The following is a 14,822-nucleotide window of genomic DNA, read 5'->3' on the forward strand; positions in this document are numbered from 1 at the left end:
ATTTACAAGCCATTTACACAACTCACAAAAAGTAAAAAAATGCCCCGGGTGAGGATCGAACTCACGACCTTAAGATTATGAGACTTACGCGCTGCCTACTGCGCTACCGAGGCCCTTGTGTAATTCTCTGTAAGTTTAGGAATATTTGTAGACAAGTAGTGACAAAAAGTTAAGTTTGGTTAGGTTAAATTAAAGAGGTCGCTCTTTAAATAAATGTCTAAACACATGTGAACCACGTTGTTTGAAATCGTGATACTCTAAATTCCTGCCGAAATTTATATACAAGAAAAAAAACACATTATCATAAAATTAGCCACTGTGTCAATATGCTCTGCCCAGAGACATATGATCTCAAACCACCGCGACATTATGTATTCGTGCAGAAAGGAAATTTTACAAAAACAGACATACCTACAATGATGGACAGTCATTATTTCAACCATTCGGTAAGCTTATGAATTATTATAAAAATTCAATAAAATTTAGTTTTTTGTTTTAAGATTTTAATTGAAATACTATTCGTGTTTTTCCTATATTATTTAGATATCTGTAGTGCTTCCCGACACTGTCACTGTTCCTGACACTTTACGAAATTGTCTGTCAGAGGATACAGATTATTATAGGATAAAAGAGCTGCGTGTCTGTGATCTCTTAAATGCAGAATTTATTGAAGCTTTTGTTAAAAAGGGTAAGCATATGTTATGCTTATTATTTTCTCCTTATGAAAGTACATTTTATAATTACAAATATATTGTGATATTTTTTAAAATAAAGTACATACTTTTTTCTAGAGATATTGATAATTTTTCTTTTTTCGAGTTAAAGTTGAATTAAAATTATATTATCTTAATTTTATATTTATATTTTTACTACTATTTATATTTCAAATTTTAGGAGAAGTCAGTATTCTGGCGATAGAAAAGAAAATAGATTTGCAAAATTCTATTTGTTTAACTCCAACTGGACACTTGTTACTTTCTTTGGTAACTGAAGATTATCAAGCACTTGGTTTAGAAGGAAAAGCATCTTCCTTTGATCATAAACCTCACTCACGTTATGGTAAGCTTAGAAGAAAAATAACAATGAATTAAATCTTAAGATTATCATTAAAATTAATTGACAACATCTATAATATTTTTTAATCTATATATTTTATATACATTTTTTTATATTTGAACATTTTTTTTACCGGTAAAAATACATATACATTATCAGTAATAACAATTGATTTGAAAAGTGAAAAGTTTGTTCCTGGTAATAAGATCTATGAGAGAACTCGAATAGCATTGGAACAACGACTCACACAAAGTTTTGATGTTATAATATCATGGGATCCACCAAGTATGTATTCTTCTCTCCTTTCTCTTATAATATACAATGTTATAACATTCATACATATATGTTTTTCTATCATTTAAATATTTGATAAAAATTTCAGGAACTAATCTATGTCCATCATCAATAGCAGCATGGTTCTCTGCACGCAATTATGATGTTTATCTCTGTAGTCAGACATTTTTTTCAAAGACTAAATATTCACTAACAATACCCACTCTTCAAGAAGGATATAACTTAGATAAATTTTTTGAATGGATTGGAGTCTTCAGCATTGGTGGTGATCTGTATGTTATAATTTATACTTTAAAATAATAATTCTTCATCTATAATTAATAAAAAAATGCTGAAGAATATGATAATGAAGCAACAATATATTTTTTTTAGATCTAATGGAGAAACGGATAACTATGTAAACACGTATAAGTGTCCTTCACCTTCCATAGATATTGGACAAGTGCAACATTTACAATGGACTGGATTCTTTACACGAAAAAAGATGCACGAGATCTATAATGCATTAAAAGAATATGTATTATCACGAAAGACTTTACCATGGGTTAGTATAGATACACAAGGATTTGCAGACAGCCTTACCAGCTGGGATTTAAAAGAGCATACTTTTTTCACGGATGGAGACAATAGTTACACTATCATATTGCAACCTACAAGTGAATCGATTATCCGGAAAAGTTTCAGCTCTAATAATAAGCCCAGAAGATGTTAATAGATTTTGAATAAATAATTTATATTTGATAATTTTAATAACAACAGATAGCATCATGGATTAAAAGGAGATTTATTTTTTTAAGTAAATTGCTAATTGACAAACTCCGAAATTCATATTGTAATTTATTTTACTACAAAGAAGAGAGAGTTGAGTAGCTACAAGTCATGCATTTTTATTAATATATAATAAAATACTATTTCTTACATATTAATAAATACGATAAATTAATAACACAAAGAGACAAGAGATGCAATGAAAAATGATGAAAGACAAACATTGAATATGTATTTGTCTGATTATTTTTTAGGGAAAATTATATACATATATTAATAATATATATATATAATTATATATCTAAATGTAATTTTATTGCACAATTTGTCATATGTAATAAATAAAAATGTCTTGAAATATAATTCCAATATGCATATAATTTTACTTTAAAACATTCGATATTTTCATACATTGCTTGTCTTATTAACTGATGTTAACAATATATAAATACTACATGATATTATTGTAAAATTATTGTAAATTATTGTAAGTACTAATTGTAAATACTAATTTTACATTTAATCACATATATATATATTTATACTATCCTGACTGTCTATTATAAGATAAAGGAGATTCAAATATAGACTCAATGTCCTAATTATTTTGCAACATAATAGTATTATGCATCAATAATATAAAGCACTTCAACGTTTATAAATAAATCAATGTATAAAAAAATAAAAGATACTAAAGTACTTGACTATGAGATCAAAGCAGTCTATTATATGTATAATAAAATCTTTGGTTCAAACAGGCATGTTTTTGTAAATAGTATAGCAAATATTTTTTTTTTTTTTTTTTTTTTTGTCTTTTTACATTAAACATATATGATGTTCAGATAATGTAAAATGCCCTAGATATCTTTGAAATGTTGAGTCACATATCTACATATCTCAAAACATTGGAATTAATTTTTATATTAATACGTGGGAACTATCTGTATCATTGAATTTCACTCTAGAATTGTAATATAAATCCTCTATACCTGAACCAATGGACATGCGAGACTTAGAACGCGCCACGAGTTCGCCTATGTCATCGAGATCTCGATACCTATAATACATAATAATAATAATTAATTACCATCGTACCATATTACATCTGGATTGATGGTGCTAAGATATCAAATATATTTGTATTATTTGAGACATACCTACTGACAGGCCGACTAGGATTTTCAGATGATTCTGATGAGTTTTTCATAATTGAAAATCCATCATCTGTATTGAATGATGCTGCATTACCTATGCAAACATGATAATCTATTATAAGAATGTGTAATAAACAATTATATAATTTTGTGAAAAAAGAAGAAAATAAATATTACCCGAGGGAAACAGTATAGTATGTTTTAATAAGTCACCACTGATAAACGGAGATAGACTATCATCATCATCCGTTAACAAATGGTTGGTCGAATCTGATCCTATAGATTCAACCATTTCCAGCCATTGTTGATTGTGTGACCGGAACTTTTCCACTTTTATGCGTGCCGCCCAATTCTTATCGCACATCTACAATTCGAAAAATCGATACGAAACACAACGCAAATAATTTATTTCAGAAACTATCATTTACGATATTGTTTGTAAACTTATAGAAACAAGGAAAAAGATTTGCACATAAAAAATATTTTCTCCATTACTTACAGCAATGACATCTAAACATGTATCACAGACTTTTCTGATTGCAGGATTTTTGTCGTGCATTAAATCAATCAAATATCCAGGAGCTTCTGCAAATGCAATACATTTATACAAAGACTTTAAAAATATTCGTAAGACACTGTGTGACTTTACACATTTTTAACAAGGCTCAACAATTAAAAAAATTGATTATCTTACCATTACCAGTCTCGCGAATCAAATAATCTCGCGTTGAATCGTGTTTTGCAATTTGATAAAAAACATAAATTATTTGCAAAACCATTTCATCGTCTTCTTGTTTGGCTGTAATATTATACACAATAAAGATATAATGCTTTTCTTTTGTATGAATTCATCAATATTTTTTTTGCATGTGTGCATCCATTTGAATACATACCTTTAAGAAGCTCGATAAGTGAGAGAAGTATATCAGCTTTACACAACAAACGAGCGCAATCTTCATCATAAGCTGCAGTACCCAAAAATATGACAACCTCAAGAACTAAATCATCTTGTGCTTTACCTGCAAATATAAAGAATAATTTGGAATAAATTTCAATTTTATTTTGATATCAAGTATGAAAGAAATAAGATGAGACAAAGAGAAAGGAAAAAAGTTACCTGGAACTAAATTATTACGTATCCATGGTATAAGATTACAACGTTGAATAACTTGAGAATAATCCAAATCAGGTAATTCCAAGTTCCCCAATACACCAATTACTTCTAATACAAAATCTTGAGAATCAGACTGAGTCAAAGCCATAGCAAAGTCACCCACAAATTCCTAAATATATGTGAGCAAATATCAAATTAAAAGACGACCGATACATGATACTATTGTATTAATCTTAATGTTAATATAGCTCCAACTCACGACAAAATTTTCTTTCGTCGAATCGTGTTGAGAAATATTTCTAATCATCTTCATTATAAGAGCATCTTGATTTCTGAATGCAATTTTTATAAAACCTTGCAAACGATTATTTTCCACCATCAGTTGCGCATTTTTATTGTTAATAGCTAAATTTATACCAAGTGCTATTAATTCAGATCTTATATGTTCGTCATCGGAACTTAATATCATATTTGTTATCTAAACAAATAATATATACATTATTATATAAAATGACAAGGAAACTCTTTTTGAGTTCCTTAAATTTATATACATATAAATTTTGTAGATTATATACCATTGGAATGCAATCCATATTTGTAAACATTGTTTTTACTTTGTCATCCATACTGGCATGATAGAGCAATCCCAAAATTGTGCTCTTACTTTTTATATCAGCTGTAAACATGACAATGTTATATTATGTAAAATTTTTATTTTACAAATAAGGAATTTAGAGCTTTCATGTAAAAAGACAATAATTATTTTACAGGTTTTTATAAATACAATTCCTACCTTGACCAAGCAACTTTATCCATTTTGGTAACATACCAACTCTAATCATTCTCGCTCTCAGTTTAATGTCAAAAGAAAGATTAAATAATAATTTTAAAGTGCTCAATACAAGATCAGTATTATTATTTTGTAACAGTCTCGGTAATTTGTCAATAATATTTTCTTCTGCCTATAAATATAAATTAATGTGTTATAATATCTTATATTATTTGTATATCAAAGTTTAACTCTAAACTGTATTTATATAAAATATTAATCAATACTGTATTTATAAATATTTAATGTTACCATAAGATCTTTGTTTTCCCGAAAGATAGATAATTTCTTCAAAAATGTGACAACCAATATCAGTAAATCAGTGTTTGTTCTGTCTAATGTTTTAATCAGCATTCCAATAACATTCTTTTTACGCATCTTTCTTTCAACTTCCATAGCATTTTCAGCAATGTTTAAAAGTAAATAAAATGCAACTCGCAGTAGTTGTTCTTGCTTCTTAGTTAAACTTTTAAATTTTTTGCGACTTTTTTCAAGTTCTTCTTTTAACTTTTTAATATCGCTCTCAGATACAGTTATGGCTATATCTGTGGACCGTCTCTTGACTTCATAATCTAATGGACCCTCCATGTTCCAAATATCATCAATGATCCTAATTTTCCTATCACAGTTGTCATTATTTCCCACTGGGAAAAATGTTAATCCTGTAGTGTTCTCAAATTGTTTTCGACGTTTTTCCATATCCTCCTTCCACTGATCGTAGCGACGTAATTCAAAGTCAATTATATCCATACAAAGAGAACCAATCTACAAGAAAGGAAACATAAGTTTTGCAACTGGGGTACTTGATTTTCTAAGATATATCAAGTGTTTTCAACTTACTCTGTATTCGAGCACAATATTATGAAATTGGCTATATGTTGAAAAGCAAAAGAAAATGTAAATGATATTTGTGGATAGTTCTATGCTGCGCCGCCAATCTTCTCTTAGAACTCGAGCTAATGCACTTAATAATGATTCTATAACAAAAAAAGTCCCATTACAATTATCATAATTAATGAGACATTTTTGATAACAATTGATCACAATTTTGCTATAACTGTGTAAAATGATTATTTATACAAGAAAGTATATAATAATACATATATAAAGATTATACCATTTTTTGTTAATTCCAAGAGATTATCAGGAATCCTGGCTAATTGTAAAATTAATGATGACCCTTTAATCTTGCCAGGTATTTCTTCATATAATAATTCAATATAACTGTCAACATTACTAATAACTGCACGTTCAACTTCGCTATTTTCTGTAATCATTGAATTTGACGATGCTGGTCTTGGTGGGTGAGAATTATTATCACTACCTGTACAAGTTTTAAAAATTTAAGAAATTTTTTAAATATTATAAAAGCATAGGAAGAATATACTATACTACCTATACTGGTATCATTGGTCCGACGATTTTGTAAATAATAAATTAATTGTTCAACCTCACGTAGTTTAGATTCGTGAATCAATGAACACTTTTCCATCACTTCTTTGGCTAAGAGGGAGACATTTGTATCTGCGTTTAAGCTTTTCAATCTGATTATTTTTTGGCATTCCTGCACAAAATATTACACAATAATTTACATTTTATATAAAACAATTATTTCTTTCTTTTTAAAGAAGTGTACCTTGCGATCGCCAAGCATAGGATCTCCCAGTTCCCCTAATATCAGTGCCTCAACATCATAATTTACTACCAAAGCCTTTTCTGTCGGATGAACATCTAACGTTCCAGATCTCACTTTTCTAGATATAAAAGTAAAACGTATAAAAAAATATTACACTCACACTTATATTCATAAGACACGAGAAATTTCTACAAAAATTTATATGCTAAATATTATAAATGTATCACAAAACGCATACGCATTAGTAAAGTCATGTATGTTTGACAGATGACCGACATCACTTGACAGATGCAAAACCGGTGGTCTCTCACCTTTTTAGAAATTTAGCTTCATCCATTTTTTTACAGTTGCACGCTCGCTATTCTTCGGATTCTTTAAAGCGGAATGTATTGTTTATATATTTATACTTTGCATACACGAATTCTTCCTGTCAATTTATCTGCAATTATTCCATCTCCATGGAGAGAAAAAAATCCATTCGATTATATCTAGTACGCTCATGCGTGGAATTGTCAAATGCCTAAAGTCCCGTTTACATGATTTTCCTATTATTCTTTAGGGTTAGCAGGGGACCCAAATCGTTATTAAAAATCCCTAGGAACGGTCTTTTTCTTGTGTGTGTTATCCTCTCTACATACTTACTCTATCGTGATCCAGATCCAGCGTGGATAACTATTTTAATTTTTTCTTTAGCCGCAAAAACGTGAAAAAATTTTGCATAAATACGAACGATATGGCAGGAAAAAAGAAACAATTTGATGAATTTTTGAGAGGATCCAAGTCACTTCCACATGAAGTTCCCATTATGCAATTCGTCTCTTCACGAGCTCGTGAAATTTCTGCAATGACATCTTCGATTGGTATGTAAATACATTGCAATGTAAATATTTGCTTAAATATAAATTTCCAAATAAATTTGTATTCTGTCGGGATGTAATATCAAATTTTTTTTTAATACTTATTTTTTTATTAAATTTTTTTTTAAGTTTTAAACAATTGAAAATTAAAGACTTTGCAATGTTTGAGGCTACTGATGAATAGAATAAAACTTTTTTCTTAAACAATTTCTCACAAGGAAAATTGTAATTCAATGATGAAATCATAAGATTTGATTATGATTGAAATATGTAATAAAAAGAAATTTTGTTACAGAAAATCCTAAACAAACTAAGTTAATATTTCAAAAGCTTCCTATATATATGCGCAGACGTGTTATGTCTCACAATGTTAAAAGATTGCCACGTAGATTGCGAGAGGCACATTCAGCACAAATGGCAAAATCGGCAAACGGCCAAAATTTACCATCAACAAACAAGCGACCATCTCGGAAATATCGTAGAAGACCACGCAATTTACTTTCCGAGTACAGCCGTAGACAACGTAATAAAATCTGGTTAGAGACTCACATTTGGCACGCAAAACGTTTTCACATGATCGACAAATGGGGATATAGAATTGCAAATTATTCAAACGATAAGTGCTTTAGAGCCAATTATCGAGCTATAACGAAACACTGTCTTTTACAAGATATTTCGTACTACACGTGTATTGAAATAGTAGGCGAGGAAAGTTTGTTGAAAACAATTTTGAAAGCACATTGTAATCCATCGACGTTAACTTTTGCAGCAAAAGTATACACCAATGGTCATAAAGAAGGTACTTTAATGTTCTTTAAAAAGAATGGTTATCCACGTTTTCCTATTGGTAATGTGAATTTTTTCTGGAGGCCAAGTGAGACAGAGATTAGAACTATTTGGATATGGGTACATCCTGCTTTTTATAACAATTTTCTTAGTGAGATTATATCAAGTTTTGAGTTTAAACAGAATAATGCTGAACAAAATATAACCGATATTACGAATGATTCAAATTATTTGTACACAAATGATGCAGGTTGTAAAATGATTATATTAAGAAATGCATTAAATAGATTTCGACTTTATGGGCCACTAGCTTTGAATGTACTAAGAGAAGCATTACAAATACCATCCTTAAGTGAGCTAGATTTTGATCCAGAAATGAGTTGCACCATTACAGAAGAACAAGATAGCTCGTTAAATAATGAAAAATTAGATGCAAGTAATATATCTACAGACAACAGTGTCTCTATGCAATCTACTGAAAGAATAAAAATTGATAAAAGTGAAGAAAACACTACAATTTCCAAAGATTTGAGTATCCAAGACCTTAAGAAAAAATTGTGGCATACTAAATACTATAAAGAAAGAGAAAATAAGGAAGCTTTTAAAATACAAGAGCTATTGTGGCAATCAATAAAGCTTTTAGGATCTCCAAATCTTCTACCAACAAATATGATTATTGGATTAACTGTTTTGGATCCACGCTTTTACTTACCTGAAAAAAGAACGAAATGTAAAATGGACACAACCTTTTCTGAATTAAAGTCAGTTTATCAACTACCAACTGATTCAAATCGTTCTCCTATTTGGGACGCACAATTACGTCATATTGTAAGCAATTCGTGTTTGTCCACAAGCACAATTAACAAGCTTAGAAGTCAATGTCTCGTACCTGGTATATCAAATGACCAATATTTTAATAAGGACATAATGGCAAAAATACCAATACTTCTTATTCAGAAGCCAGGAACTATTACAGGTATGTAATAAATATAATTGACAATTGTAATTATATATAGTTTTTTTTATATATAATGATTTTAAATTCGTTATTCCTCATATTGCAATTATAAAAACAGTTACATATTGTTAACAGGTTTAGGTTCCAGTATAGATATTATTGTACCATCTGGATGGGCAATGCCATTTTGGCTTGCATTTATAATGCGATGTGCAAGAGTAGGTGCACTTCGAGAATCCAGATTGATAGCTTTTGAAAGTTTGCAATTAAATGTACCTGATATTAACGAACCTAATAGTCCCGCTTACATAAGAGAAGCGTTGATTAAAAAGGAGGAATTAACTAACAAATATTTCTGTTATCCACCAAATAGAAGAGTTAACTTTGTCAAATTTGGCATTCATAGTCCTTTTTTCTGTGATTGGAAAAATTTAACCAAGGGCTGGTCGGACGTCGAAGATTTTTACGTTCTAAGAAACCGCGAACTTTTATCACTTTTACAAACGGGAATTCATCCTGTCAAACGTAAAAATGCAAAGTCCAAATCAACTGCTCAAAACACACAGTTCAATTTTCAAGATTTTGATGAATATAAAAACTGTTTGGTACATGTCCAGTTATCTATGGTAGGAAAAGGCTCGCCGAAGAAGTTCGCAATCATATGCATGCCGACGCACGAAGATATGGAAAAATTTGAAAATAAAAAGTGGGTCGGGCCTGTCGAAAAATGTCACACCGATCCTAATGAGAAGTCCCGTAAAATATTACGTAAAAATCACTTGGCGCTGTTGAAACGATTAAGACGGCAGAGAGTTCAACGAAAGAAAACGTTTCAAGATAGTGAATGGAAGTTATTGAAGAAATCTGTTGGCAGTTCGAATGCGATTAAACATACGTCCATTTTGGTACATCGGAGAATTATATCAGATCAATCGATAAAAATGTCAAAATTATATCTCCCAGAATCTACGGAAGTTCGCCATTCCTGTGATAGAGAAGTTATGGGATATGTAACGATAGGTGGTCTTTCATTCAGCCACGCGAAAGGTATTGGCATTGGGTATGTCACATTGCCTTCACTACTTGAAATTATTAATAAAAAGTCTAATATTGTTCTTGTCAGAAATACTCAAACACGACAATACAGATTAGCAAAATTAGATGTATTAGGTCTTTAAATATGCGTGATATATATATATATATATATATATATATATATATATATATATATATATATATATATATATATATATATATTAGGAAATTAAATATCTATATATGTAAATATATACTATATATATATATTTTATTGTACTTTTCTTACCAAATATTTAACCCTTTCAATTCACGTAGCGAGCTGTGGACTATAATCGGCATCCACATAACGAGTATCACCCCTTTTTTTAAAAGTATCATACGAAATTATATTATTAGTTGTCTGTTAATTATTATCGATGATTCTTATTAAAGTTTTATTGCTTCATTGTTTCTATTTAAATTTATTTATTAACTTTAATTCCGGAGTTTGCAGTACAGAGAAAGCTTACTCGCGTATACGTACGCGGTAAGGAAAGGGTTAAAATATAATAGAATATTTTTTATATTCTTAACAGTGAAAATAATTTTTTAAAAGTTAATAAAGAATAGGCTGAGTAAAAGTAATCATGACTAGTCACTTTTATTTATTTTATTTAGATCTTTTATTACAAATAGTATTAAAAACATGAGTTATAATAGATCTAATTTTGCTCTTCTTTCCAATATATTTTGCTTTTGAATATATAAAAAATGTATCAGGTGATACAAATATCTGCATAAAAGAGGTAGCCTTTGTCATTAATATATAAATAATGATTTACACAAGAAATGGTAGTAAATTGTACGGCAGATAATTCTGTTTGCAGTTACGGGATCTGCAAGAAAATATATTAATTTTAAGATATACAGAATGAATATATTATACAGAAGAATTTGTACTTTTGTAATTGTTTGCTTAAAAAAAAGATTGATATTTTTACGAGAAATAAAATTTTTAAGCTTATGATTGAGATATAAACTATATTGAAAAGTACAAATTCTCGATATAAAACAAACACGTAGAAGTTTAAATAGAATTTTGATAGAATATATATATCAAACTTACATGATGTGTGTGAAGTCAAAATCAATTTACCAGCCATAGCCATAGCCGTAATCTGGTTCATTATAATAATTACGAGGGTAATGATAATTATGATACTGGGGATAACTATGATAATGATTGTGATAGTGATAGTCAGGATAGTATCCGCCACTGTAACCACCACCGTAACCACCGCCGTAACCACCGCCGTAACCACCGCCGTAACCACCGCCGTAACCACCGCCGTAACCACCGCCGTAACCACCACCGTAACCACCGCCGTAGCCGTATCCACCGCCGTAGCCGTATCCACCGTAGCCGCCGCCAATACTAAAAAAAAGAGGATTATGCAATTTTATCGAAATGTATTTGACACTTTCGCTCTAATATCTTCAGTAAAACTTTCGATACAGTGAAATTTCATTAGCGTCATGAGAATTGAGCTAACAGTGACAACACGCTAACTTTGGTGAAATCTTTTTAAAAGTAAGTTTATAAAATTTCTACACGTATCAATTGACATTAATTTAATTGTCATAAACAAACGACCAATTTGAATATGTAAAAATTGACTTTGCAAAACAGATTAACAAAGACTGATAACTCTAATTGTGACTTGCTTATTTTGCTAATTTATTTACCATAACTTTACTATAGCAGTAAGCTAATAAATCTAATGCGAATGTAATTTTGTTCTCTTTTTTGGATATCTGTATTTTCAGAGATAAATAACTTACTATTTAGCCTTGTACAATCCAGCACCGAGAGCTCCAGCACCGAGAGCTCCCACACCAAGAGCTCCCACACCAAGAGCTTTCGCACCGAGGAGACCAGCGCCCACAACTCCGGCACCTAGAGCAGCTTTACCGAGAAGAGCACCGCCAATAAGTGCCTTCCCTATGATCGGTGCTCTCTTATCACGTTTTTGAGACAGGGCCACTTCGCTCGTTGGTATTTCCGCTTGTAATGTTTCCACTTGTGGTGTTTCTGCTTGTAATGTTTCCGCTTGTAATGTTTCCGCTTGTGATGTTTCCGACTTAACAGGTTCTATCACTGTCTCCTGCGATACGTTGGTGGGTTCCGCTTGACCGTAAGTCACAGCCAGCACGGCAGCTAACACTACAATGTACCTCATCGCTATCTAAAAAAAAAGAAATATAAGAATAGCTGTCAGAAAGGATGAAGAGATAGAAACTTGAAGAAATCGAACATCACTTGATACCGAATAATTTATGATTCGAATATTTATACATTATTATTAATTATATATTTTAAAATCTGTTTAAAGCTTTCTTCTCTGAAAGAATCAGCAGCGCTATCACCATATAATTACAAGCGCAAAAATACACATCTCAACTTTTTTAATGTACATTGTTATATATATTATATATTATATATTGTTATATATTGTATATTGTTTTCAGATTAATATGCATAACGAAATTTATCATCTCTAATTTAACATTGAAGTAAAAAAAGGTTTTAGACAATTCGTTGAAGCACTCTGTGAGAAATCTTATCATCACGAATCTTGGAAAGCTAAAAATGTACGAGCTCCTCATTACACAGTACGATCATGTAGTACGTTACGTACCTTGTTGAGATCACGTTTTCGGGTGGAGACCAACTCTTTCCAAAGCAGCGGTTCCAAAGACTTTTATACGATGAGATCAGACCGTTGCCCCTACCACCGGAAACCTAACGTCAAATTCCACGGGAAGACGTTACATTACATCTTTGTATCCGTGTGAATGTCTACCTATATAAATATAAATGTCTCTTACCTGTCGAAAGCCGAGACCCGTCGCCGCCGTCGCCCACATATCTGCGTTTGTTCTTTCCTGTTTCCATGATCTCACTAATTTGAGCGAGGGCTTATTTCCTTACGGGCTGGCATTGAACTCATCCAATGACTCAACAGGAATTCCGAACTTAAACTTCGACTGAATGGGCCAGCTTCCTTGACTTCTTCAGGCGTTGTTTCAAGATAATTTTAACATTCAAGATTCAACATTAATATTGTACTTCCTGGATATTTACATCACCTGCGTAGGCAAGTGCGTAAGTGCAATAACGAGTGCGTGACTTAAATGCATAATGCGAAACTTTTTTTATTTGCATATAAGTCATACAAATCTTTCTTTGAATACTTTTATATATAGTTTAAACTTTACTTTTATATATAATATATATTATTTATATAAAAATTGCTATACCGAAGTATTTTTTATGAATATTCAGATTTTTCAATAATAATTTGTTCAATAATAAACTGGAGAGACAATTTACATAAAGAGAATCAGAAAGAAAGAAGATTGAGTTTATTTATTTGCGTGGGGGAGTTACATGGAGGAGGCACGTGACCTTGACATGAACAGACGTATCTCCATCTTTTTACGTAATCCATATAGTAAATGCTATACGAGAATTAACATAAAAATCCTGGGAATTCCAGATTTCATGGATCATTGACTTTTTTCATCATCGACGACTGTATAAGGTATAAAATAGATTATTACTACAACAAAAGTTCTGACAATTACATGTGACATTAATAAAAAAAAGATCAGACACATTTGATGATCTAAACAAGATATTTAAATTGGATAATAATAAAATAATATTCCTTGTTAAGGAGATGTGTCGCATGTTTTTTTTCTATGCAAATCACACTATAATGTGGCCTCGCCATTAATGACCCAGCCATCGTGACAGTAAGATGCTAATTTAATTATACCATCGTGATATCTGGTAAATGACTTAACTTTCCCGTTTCCTCTGTCGTTTGCTATTTTCATAGTAGCACACCTTGAAAGCTATCGGTCGATCATCAAAATTAAAGAACACGGATATAAATGTATTACTGTTCTATTTTTATTCAAAGAGGTGTGTCTGGCGATAATTATTGCGACAGATTAACAAATATATATTTGTAAAATTAATAGTAGATATACACAAATAAATAAATTTTGAAATTACATGAAAATATTTTCTTACTGGCTCCAGCTGAAATATTATTTTCTTATCGTAGATAATTATTAAATTAGAATAAGTAAATCTCAAGTTCAAATTTTATTAGAATATTCTTTTCCTATTATTATCAATAATTCATATAATTCATATTATACATATGTTTTATTCTTGCGTTTTTTGAAGAAATGAAAAAAAAGAAAATAAGAGAATCACGAGAAACACGTGCGCCTTATGTAGAAAAATTTAGCCTAAAAATTGTACACGAAATTACACAA

The 14,822-nt window shown here is 30.5% G+C and overlaps 3 protein-coding genes and 1 non-coding gene across 13 annotated transcripts; 2 read left to right on the forward strand and 2 right to left on the reverse strand.

Annotated features, from left to right (window-relative positions):
* Positions 1–40: 40 nt before the first annotated feature.
* Trnam-cau (transfer RNA methionine (anticodon CAU)) lies at positions 41–113 on the reverse strand. Its single transcript has one exon. It is a non-coding gene; the product is annotated as a tRNA-Met (tRNA).
* Positions 114–160: 47 nt separating this feature from the next.
* On the forward strand, positions 161–2,523 carry LOC140668440 (ribonuclease P protein subunit p40). The gene is made up of 6 exons (XM_072897436.1): positions 161–446; positions 544–688; positions 895–1,059; positions 1,216–1,341; positions 1,439–1,622; positions 1,723–2,523. The coding sequence occupies exons 1-6, from the start codon at positions 327–329 to the stop codon at positions 2,060–2,062; spliced, it is 1,080 nt and encodes a 359-aa protein (XP_072753537.1). The 5' UTR covers positions 161–326; the 3' UTR covers positions 2,063–2,523.
* Positions 2,524–2,655: 132 nt separating this feature from the next.
* On the reverse strand, positions 2,656–7,340 carry Kap3 (kinesin associated protein 3). Its single transcript, XM_072897434.1, has 16 exons — positions 7,163–7,340; positions 6,852–6,969; positions 6,611–6,779; positions 6,333–6,539; positions 6,056–6,192; positions 5,468–5,980; positions 5,180–5,348; positions 4,962–5,062; positions 4,646–4,864; positions 4,390–4,555; positions 4,166–4,291; positions 3,967–4,071; positions 3,772–3,857; positions 3,450–3,636; positions 3,276–3,366; positions 2,656–3,175 (listed from the first exon to the last, which is right to left on the reverse strand). The coding sequence occupies exons 1-16, from the start codon at positions 7,186–7,188 to the stop codon at positions 3,037–3,039; spliced, it is 2,559 nt and encodes an 852-aa protein (XP_072753535.1). The 5' UTR covers positions 7,189–7,340; the 3' UTR covers positions 2,656–3,036.
* Positions 7,341–7,475: 135 nt separating this feature from the next.
* Pop1 (POP1 ribonuclease P/MRP subunit) lies at positions 7,476–14,551 on the forward strand. Of its 10 annotated transcripts, XR_012047290.1 has the most exons (6): positions 7,476–7,711; positions 8,004–9,470; positions 9,588–10,512; positions 12,999–13,635; positions 13,816–14,074; positions 14,210–14,549. XR_012047290.1 is itself a non-coding variant. In XM_072898454.1 (4 exons), exons 1-4 carry the CDS (start codon positions 7,585–7,587, stop codon positions 13,045–13,047), a joined length of 2,568 nt encoding a protein of 855 aa, XP_072754555.1. In that variant the 5' UTR covers positions 7,476–7,584; the 3' UTR covers positions 13,048–13,716. The 10 variants fall into 10 exon arrangements, 4 of the variants coding, with proteins under 4 accessions (XP_072754555.1, XP_072754554.1, XP_072754553.1 ...); XR_012047287.1 differs by having other exon boundaries at positions 13,816–14,551; XR_012047288.1 differs by having other exon boundaries at positions 12,999–13,631; positions 13,816–14,551.
* The last annotated feature ends 271 nt before the right edge of the window (positions 14,552–14,822 follow it).

Source organism: Anoplolepis gracilipes, chromosome 8 (assembly GCF_047496725.1).
Source record: "Anoplolepis gracilipes chromosome 8, ASM4749672v1, whole genome shotgun sequence".
NCBI lineage: Eukaryota > Metazoa > Arthropoda > Insecta > Hymenoptera > Formicidae > Anoplolepis > Anoplolepis gracilipes.

Bases quoted from the DNA above. Each gene is read 5' to 3' on its own strand.
- LOC140668440 (XM_072897436.1), top strand. From the start codon at position 327: ATGCTCTGCCCAGAGACATATGATCTCAAACCACCGCGACATTATGTA. The intron at 1,060-1,215 runs GTAAGCTTAGAA...ATACATTATCAG, and splicing joins TAAACCTCACTCACGTTATG to TAATAACAATTGATTTGAAA. The intron at 1,623-1,722 runs GTATGTTATAAT...TATTTTTTTTAG, and splicing joins TTCAGCATTGGTGGTGATCT to ATCTAATGGAGAAACGGATA.
- Kap3 (XM_072897434.1), bottom strand. From the start codon at position 7,188: ATGGATGAAGCTAAATTTCTAAAAAG. The intron at 6,540-6,610 runs GTAGTATAGTAT...AAACTTGTACAG, and splicing joins GACCAATGATACCAGTATAG to GTAGTGATAATAATTCTCAC. The intron at 3,367-3,449 runs GTAATATTTATT...ATGTTTGCATAG, and splicing joins TACTATACTGTTTCCCTCGG to GTAATGCAGCATCATTCAAT.
- Pop1 (XM_072898451.1), top strand. From the start codon at position 7,585: ATGGCAGGAAAAAAGAAACAATTTGATGAATTTTTGAGAGGATCCAAG. The intron at 9,471-9,587 runs GTATGTAATAAA...TATTGTTAACAG, and splicing joins GAAGCCAGGAACTATTACAG to GTTTAGGTTCCAGTATAGAT. The intron at 10,500-11,721 runs GTATTGGCATTG...TGATTGTGATAG, and splicing joins TTCATTCAGCCACGCGAAAG to TGATAGTCAGGATAGTATCC.